At 37.6% G+C, this 9218-nt stretch overlaps 1 protein-coding gene and 1 pseudogene across 4 annotated transcripts; both read right to left on the minus strand.

The window, feature by feature from the left end:
* Nucleotides 1–457: 457 nt before the first annotated feature.
* Nucleotides 458–3607, minus strand: LOC112512090. Of its 4 annotated transcripts, none has more exons than XR_003069206.1 (5): nucleotides 3281–3607; nucleotides 3096–3177; nucleotides 2167–2827; nucleotides 2034–2087; nucleotides 458–679 (listed from the first exon to the last, which is right to left on the minus strand). XR_003069206.1 is itself a non-coding variant. In XM_025117894.1 (4 exons), the coding sequence occupies exons 1-4, from the start codon at nucleotides 3361–3363 to the stop codon at nucleotides 506–508; spliced, it is 381 nt and encodes a 126-aa protein (XP_024973662.1). In that variant the 5' UTR covers nucleotides 3364–3607; the 3' UTR covers nucleotides 458–505. The 4 variants fall into 4 exon arrangements, 2 of the variants coding, with proteins under 2 accessions (XP_024973662.1, XP_024973661.1); XR_003069207.1 differs by having other exon boundaries at nucleotides 2167–2231; nucleotides 2528–3177; XM_025117894.1 differs by lacking the exon at nucleotides 2167–2827 and having other exon boundaries at nucleotides 458–667.
* Nucleotides 3608–4031: 424 nt separating this feature from the next.
* Nucleotides 4032–6622, minus strand: LOC112512997 (annotated as a pseudogene).
* Nucleotides 6623–9218: the final 2596 nt, after the last annotated feature.

Genomic DNA, 9218 nt, shown 5'->3' on the forward strand with positions numbered 1-9218 from the left:
TGTCCTTGGTTTTTTTCTCGTGTTTTAATGAAATTTTGGGGCTTCAAAATTTTTATACCTTTTAAAATAATGTGAATATATTATTAATAATTAATATTTTATTAATATAATATCAATATTTATTTACAATTAATAATAATAAATAACAATTATATTAATAAGGGTTATGGTTGAAAAATATGACAATAAACTACCAAAATTCTACTCCAAGTAATATTTCAATAAGTTAACTTATGTACATAATCTAGCTTATAAGCTAACTTATTTTTGCCAGACAAATGCCTAAAAATTTTATAATTTTATGAACGTATACTAACAACAATTAAATTACATGTCTTTACATGATATCAAATTAACGCATAATAGAAATGCTTTTTAACATTAATTATCCACTTCTATAACCTTTTAGTAATTTTTATTCTATTTATACTATATTGTTTTATCCAAAAATATTAAATTATTATCTTAATAATAACCTCTAATATTTTAAAATCATATCTAGTATTCAGAGTTTGACTCGATCAGTTATCCGCATTGAAACAGGGGCAGTCACATCCGGTCTCGGTTCTGCTTCCAAACCACCAACGGAGGAGAGCTTGGACGTATGGCAAGATTGAACAAGAGATGCGACAAACGGGAATAGCATATACCAATCACCAAGGCCGATCTATAATCATATCTGATACGTTAAAAATCAAAAAATTTAACGGATCAATCCAACCTAATTTGACCCACATAAGAATTTAACGACTCATTTTAACCCACATATCCAATGATATGACTATTCTGGCAGCTTTACTTTGATGTGTGGAATAAGTGTAGGAAACACTTGTGGTATGTGGTATGCGGTATGCAATGAATGTTTCCATATAAACAAATAATAACAAGGTTTGGACATAAAGTGGAAGAGTGAGAGCACTACTCCCGGCCAGCTAAACTGACAAATAAACACTATGACCGTTAGATCAAGTTTCCTCGGTCACTAAAGACCTTACGGCCCCTCCTCCATATGTTGTCAGTTCAAATCTCCTAAGGGCCACCGAAGATTTTCTTAACTGTTATCTTTAGGCAAATAATCGTTAAGACCTTAAGGCTCCTTCTCATGGATTGTCAATTCAAGTCTCTTCATAGCCATTGGACATTTTCTTAACTGTTATCTTTAGGCAAATAATCGTTAAGACCTTAAGGCTCCTTCTCATGGATTGTCAATTCAAGTCTCTTCATAGCCATTGGACATTTTCTTAACTGTTATCTTCAAAGCCCATGGGATTAGGTATGTGCAAGTTTACCCGACATACAGGTTTACCCACAAAAAAGGGGGTTATCCTCTCATGAAAAAACATTTACCTTATGGCCGCCTCACAATTTTTTTTTCCTAACAAAATAACCAAGAAAACGCAAGTATATGCTGCAAGGCAATTTCCCTTGCGGCTTCTGACAAGATATGGTGCATTGTGAAAAAGTGGCCCACCGCAAAAACCATTATAAAACCACAAGTTGCGGTATGGTAGTTGATAGCATCTACACATAAAAAAACAAACCACAGCCGCCAGCTGCGAAACCACAAGTCCATTTCGCAAGTTGGGAAACCGCAAGAAAAAGTGCCTTGCAGCGTTTACTTGCGTTTTCATGGCTATTCTTTGAGAATATAGTCAGATGGTTGTTAAGTACATATCTTTTTTCTGACATGGTTGTTTTGATGATAACCCGAAAAGACAAAGGATCGTGTGAGAATTGTTATTGATCTTCTAGGATTGATCCAAGGGTGGAGAACCCTTCTCACCCTTCTCACCATAACTTCGTTTTCACCAGAACCCACCCAAAAAAAAGGGTAACTAGTAATAGTGTGATGGTGGGTGCAGTCAAATCCATAATGGATGGCTTATCCCTTCAGGTGGATGACATGCAAAGTGATAGTACTTCACTTTGTACCATAAAACAATACCTAGTGGAATGTGGATATCCAATTTGCTACTATTTAGGGTTGACATTTTTCATATAACATACCATGTTTGAAACAACTATGTGCTTACCTTATACTTGATGATGAATCCATCATCCATCCCAATCGTCACCATCATAAGTACCTATCACATCAATCAACCAAAAAGAAAGAGAGCATTATAATCAAGAAATGCAACTAAAACCAAAACTAACAATCCAAACCTTTCTTCTGATGAGATTATTATCAGATAACTGCAAATAATCTTCGATCACAATGATCATCCATCCTGCATTGGTTTTCAGAAGACTTTAAAAGCACAAGCACACATATTTCCAGTTTCTTAACCATCCAACACACCAAAATAGTGGATGGGAATAGGATAAATAAAAAATAAACAAAAAAAGATTATTTAGAGTAAAATACATGAAGAAGATTTAAATAATTAGAAAAATGGGGTCTTCCAGCACCGGCCATAACTCCTCTTTAACACTTGTCTAACCACAGTAAAAAGAAAAGTCACTACAGAAGGCAAAATCTTAAAAATCATTTGGTCAAAATTCTACAAAAATCAACAACAATTACCAGATTGGTGAGATTTGTAATTTATGGTCTGTATTGGTATGAATTTTCTGAGTATTGTCCTTGTTGAGGAGGGTTGTTTTGGTAACGAGTGTAGGGAGGGTGTTGAGGGTTGGTATTGCTGTACGGTGTGTTTGAAGGATTAATATCATAGTACGGTTCTGGCCGAGGAGCGTAGTTGTCATGGTAGAAGCTTTGCGGAGGGTGCTTTTGTCCACCATAGCCTTGGTAGGTATTGTGGGTGGTCTCAGCAATGGAACCACCAGCATACAGATCTTGAAGCTTCGATCTTGTTCCAGTTATCTAAAATGAATCACATTGTACTCTCAAGCTTTAGATGAAAGTGTCTTACAAAAACAAGAAGATGGTGTCCGTAGGACACTTCTCAAAAGTGCTCTATAGAAAAGCTAATAGGATACGTTATTTCAAAAGTATCCTTGACGAGTTCTTATAGTTGACTGTTAACTATGTACAAAGTATCATGCTATAACAGAGGGACCAACGTACCATAATTGTTTTTAAGATGTAAATTAGAAAAAATTGGTATAAAAATGTAGGTTGAAGAACTGACCTCACTAGCATTGCCAACTCCAGGTCCCATAGCAGAACCTCGACCATTGTTTGGCATCTTCAGATCCACAGTACCTGGGAATCTGATGTAAAATGTAGAACAGAATGTGTCAATATAACACCTAATGTATAGATTAAAAAGATCGGCAGATGATGTGCTAGTGTGGTGATGTCATAGTATATCACCCAGTGACAGTTGGAGGAACTGGATAACCCTGAAGTTCAAAGTCCCTCAGAGGGGAAGGATAACCACGAGGTTCATAATCCATAGGAGGAGCAGGATAGATATTAGGTTTGGAGGAGCCCGATAGCCACAAGATTCAAAGTCCCTTTGAGAAGGTGGATGGCCACGAGGCTTGTAGTCCCTTGGAGGTGCTGGATGGCTATATGGCTTGTAGTCCCTTGGAGGTGCTGGATGGCTATATGGTTCGTAGTCCCTTGGAGGGGCCAAGTGACTATAAGGTTCATAGTCCCTTGGAGGAGCTGGATAACTAGGAGGCTCATACTCCCGTCCACCACCCTAAACAATAACATTAATGAAAATTACAAAAACAAACAAACACCTTCAGAATCGTCTTAATCGCAAAAGAAACAACATATATATATATATATATATATATATATATATATATATATACACACACACACATGCATGTATGCATACATATAAAAGATAGATGGTTGTATTTAAACTTGCAATTACCAATTAAAGGAAACATAAACAAAAACTTTCATTTGACCAGAATACACATTCTTAAGTCTTCCAGCTTCCAGACCAGTGAAATTAAGTTTATCTTCACAAGCAGAGATTTTAGCACATTGTAATTCCTTATGGGCTGCTTGTTTGCGGCTTAATGGGATTAATGATCTGGAGGACTTGTTTGCTAAGCTATATTTGGGTTTTTGTTTGAACATATTGATTAAGCCTATGGCCTAATCACTCAGCCAACTTGCACTTGTTGTATCCACTAAGCCATGAACTTTCCTAAATTTAAAAACTATATTCAAACTATGATGTTCAAGTATTATAATATTGTATCCAAACAATTTCCTTGTGATATATAATCATCCAATTGGTATCATTGTGTTGGATCAAGTTGTTAAATTGATGGTTTCTTATCATTCAGAATTTGCATTTAGCACATCAATCAAACAATCATTTTAATTCAGCATTTAATCTAGAAGATCATCTATGTCACCCGGATTCTTTATTCAGCACAACAAACAGAAATTTAGCTCAATCCATACATATATCTCAATCGAGATAGGGCTTGATGAAAAAACAAATAAGTAGCACCTTATATTAATCAAAATTGGGAAGGGAACACATATATGGTCGGTGTCATTGCCAAATTTCAATAGTTAATTGATCTTTCTCATCTCCTACAAAATGTGATGGATAATTAATTGATTTTCGATATGGCTGAATACACTTATTTAACTGACCTTGAATGGTTCATAGCCGCCTAAGCGACCACCTCGTATAACACCAGACAGAGATGGTCTTTCAAGTTTCAACATCTAAGTTTCCTCGTGAAGAAATTGCTGGAGCTGGTTCAGCTCCAGGCTTTGCATCACGAAGACTTCTTGCTTCTATATCTTGATGCAATCTCACCTAATGCATCTTTAGCAGAACCAAAACTCCCAGAGAACTGATAAATCAGAATGGTAACCTCCGGTTTACTAATTTGAGAAAACTAAATGTTTGTGGATGTAAAGATGCAGTTAATGCATCACCTGCACAAGTTCTTCATCTTCACCAGCACATTTGGGCTTTTCTTCCTTAGAGTACACACGGATATCTGCTTTTGTTCTCATTTCATTGATTAGCTGACCTCCTTGTCCAAGAATGCAGCCAACCTTACTAGACGGAATAAGTAGTCTACTAGTAATGATTCCTATTTCAGAGTGGTCGCTCGTTTTATCTTGTAAAAAAAGGATAGCATCTATTGTTCGTGACCTTGGGTTCCACAGAGCCTGAAGAGATTTTGGCAAAAGGAGTTATCTGATGCCCTCACAATGTATAATCCACAGGAAGAGTTCAAATCAACTAAATATAAAAAGTTGCTGACCTCAATTGCTGAGACACGGATCACATGTTCATCTGAGTCTGCTGATACATCATCAACATGAATATTGGTTCCGGTCTTTTGCTGCAGTTGCCTTACATTGGAGCCCCCTTACCAATCACCCCTCCGATTTTTGCTGTGGGGCAAAGAATTTTCATTGCAAACTCAGCGCGAACCTCCCCACCACGTGCAACAGCATAATCACCATCAAATTCTGCAGGCCCAAATCTTGAGTTCTCGCTGACATATCCTCCCCTCCACTGCATCGGTGCACTCGAGCCACGTTCAGACCACATTGCAGGTCGGGGTAGATTTTTCATGGGAGGACCAGGAGGATGAAACCTTGGCGGCCGGCAGGGAATCCAGAAGGAGGTTTGTCCTTTCATGGATTTTGATGCAACAAGGTAGAAACTTCATTAAGAGCCCTCTTTGCAATATCTGGTTTACCTGATATCTGCAAGATTCATAGAATTCAGATATGCTTGACATGAAAATTTACAAGTGTCATATATAACGGTAGCCAATATATTTCTTTGAATTACATATGTTATATTGAGGAATACCCATATTACAGTTGTTTTTTTATAATTAACTCTCATCTTAATTGCTAAACACGAGTTCATAGAAAATGGACAAATACATTCCTCATGTGTAACAACCACTCACAAATACATAACAGATGAGTAGCATAAGAACACAAAGCATTACCTGCACCAATGCATCAGTATTCACAGCACAGACAGGAAGCTGATCTGCAGGCAAAACGTGTATATTTGCACCAGTTTCACTTCGCAATCTCTGGATGACATCTCCTATTTTACCCAGAAGGCACCCAACCGTATTGTTTGGAACAAGCAGGCGTGCAGTGACCACATTTTCATTATCAACCATTATCTGTTCCACCGTCTTCCTCGACAATCCTGTCATGAACTTTTAATAAAGCATCTTGGGCAGCACATTGCAGCTCCATATCATTTTTCTCAAGTCCCATATCCTCGCTATCGCCATCAGCATTGCGTTTCACTGGCTTCTTTGTCAAAGGACTATATATTACGAATACCCTATGGTCTGAGCCAGGAACGGAGTCGGCAATGGTGATCTTAGCTCGGGTCTCTTCACGCAAGGCCTTGACTATCCCACCACCTTTTGCAATTACACTACCAATCTTTCTAGACTGACATAGTATGCGGTAGACTGTCTCTGAAGCCTGAGGGTTTTCTGAAAATTGATCACCAAATTTCCCTCTTCTATTACCACCCTTCTCAGAAAGGGGATTAGAACGTCTTTTGAAGGAAGACAGCCTGTTATCTTCCATATTGGCAAAAGAACCCAATGCTGAATCACAGATTAACAAGATGAAATCCAGCAGAATACATCAGCATAGAAGAAACAAAAGATGGTAATGTTGAACAAAATAAAAATCAAATACTAGCACATGCTTAGGAAGCATACACCAACCCCTGGGTACCCTGCTAAGGCCACACCTTTGATGAATGAATTGGTGATACTTAAAAGACATCAAAGTTCCAATGCTCTATAAGCTTAAACCAAACTAACGCCTTCTCTCCACATTCTTTCAGCACAAATTCCATTTCAGAATAAAATGAAAAATAATTGTACTTCAAAAGGACATGGATTAGAATATCTAAGAACATAAGTTACTAGAAGAATATTTGGAAATTCAACTTTGAATGCCTAAATCTATCGTAAGTCGGATCACCCATTCTCTCAGCCTTAATAATACAATCTCAAGTGGCTATAATATCAACCTATTCCAACCAGTTTCCGATAGACACTTTCTTGTTCTGTTGTTACAGTTGACAACTTGATACAAACATTACAGTTAGCTTTATGCAAGCCATTATATGAGAAATAAATTAGCTTGCTATTATTTTTCTCATGAACCAAAACTCTTGACATATGCTCATACAACCATATGGGGATACTTCCTTGCTCTCTTGTAAATGGAAAAAAATCAGCACTTACATGTATGCAAGCACACTACGATTAAGGAAGGTACAAAATAGCCACAAACAAAACCAAGGCATCGCCTGTAACCCAACTAAGTAATAATTGGCCTTCTAGTACTCAAAATTACGAAGACAAGGTAACACCATGCTGAATGATGCATAAAATCATGTGTCACCTTAGGTCAAGATGCAGCAATCATTTAGTAACTATGTGTTTTCTAAAAGTGCTCAGCAAAGATAGGCAGTCAAGTGACCTAGCAACTAATTACCTAAGTGGAGATCAAGCAGACACCAAAGAACATGCATTATGAAGTTCATTTAATTAATAATATATAATTATTAAGTATATTATTTAGGTTGTTTTTGATATAACTATTTCCAGAAGAGACAAGAAATTTTGATTTCTGAAACCCCACTTCTTTATTTTCGATCAGATTAGACATTTAAAGCCTAGGTAGCACACTAAGCAGCCCTAAGCGAGGATTTTCAGAAAACCAGAATTAGGAATAATTCCCTGCAACATCCATGGATTTGAATGAGATGGCAGAGCTGTTGCAACTGGTGGTTGGTAGAAGAATAAGAATAATAAACATCAAAAGGTGAGTAGTGTCACTGGCTTATGAGAACCAAGAGATTTTTAATCTTGATTGTTGTCAAGTTTTGGTGAGAGAGAAAAAAAAGTTAAATAGAGAAATAGATAACTGAAAATTTGGAAGTGAATAAAGGAGAGAAGGAGAAGTTGGAAGACCACAAAATCCATTGGTAACGGATGAAAGGATCAATATCATCAAAGTCCATGTATTCATGATGAATTATGGCTAGACATACCCTCTGTTAGATACTAATCTAGTATAAATGAAAAATCAAATAGAGGAAAAGATAGGACATGGAGGTAAAACACAAGACAACCACATGCATTTCAAGAAGTGGTGTTGTTAGCAGTATTGGTGGTGGTAGTGACCATCCTTGCAAGAATTGACCAAGAAAAAGAAAAACCACAAATAAACCAAGAATATTAGCTCTCTTTATGACACCCATTGGGATTACATGCCAAAGCTAAAGATGAAACCCACATTTATTATAAAGAAATACATGATTTAAAGTAAACCACCCTCCTGATGAAATACTATCGGAAAGACTCCCCCCTAAACCAATTGATTAGGCTAAAAATGAAACATGTTAAAAATTTATGAAGAGGTGAACCTCCCAAGTCGTGGTTGAGATGAATGATGAATAGCATCCTTCTATACATAACATTTACAGTCCTTCACATTTCACTTCCCCATATATTTTTCTAACCACTTCCTCACATTGATCTTGGGCAACATCCACATCTACCAACGTATTTGGTAAAGATCTCCTCCTCTAACCCAATGAATCCAACAAGAGGCCTGCCTTGCCTTCTCCTCAACCAATGTAACTCACCCTTCTCTAGTACATCACCATTTCTTATCGTATCCACCTGAATGTTAACATATCTACAATACTTATCTTGTGTACATGTTCCCTTTGATGGTCATGTACAATAGAATTTACATTTGGATTCCAATTGAACTCTTACTGGTCACACAGAACTCTTGAAGCTTCTCTTGGTGTTATGCAATTAACTCTTGTCATATGACTAAGGGGCTGTTTGTTTGGCTCTTAATGGTTACATTAAGAGCCAACCTCTTAATCGGTAAGAGGTTAAGAGTGTTTGGCAAAAAAAAAAGGCTCTTAATGGTTACACAACCCCTCTTAACCATTTTGCATATGAGGCTTCACTCAACCATTCAGAGTCTTCTTTTTCCAATTTTGTCCTCCCCCACCTGGCCACCTCACACGTCGCCGGTCTTCACAGCCCCTCCCCCACCTCACACGTCGCCGGTCTTCACAGCCCCTCCCCCACCCTCACTCGTCGCCGCTGCCGGTAAAGCCGGTGCCATCGTCGGAGCTTACGGGTTTGTCTACGCTTCCCATAGCACCGACTCTAAAAAAACAGACGATGGCGACAGAATCAAGAAGTACCTCAATATTCTCGGCGTCATCAGTTTCTTGGGGATGGTGCTTACGTTTTTATTGCCGGAAACAAATGGCAAATCGCTG

The sequence above is a fragment of the Cynara cardunculus genome (genome assembly GCF_001531365.2).
Source record: "Cynara cardunculus var. scolymus isolate 2C chromosome LG 5, CcrdV1, whole genome shotgun sequence".
In the NCBI taxonomy this organism is placed as follows: domain Eukaryota; kingdom Viridiplantae; phylum Streptophyta; class Magnoliopsida; order Asterales; family Asteraceae; genus Cynara; species Cynara cardunculus.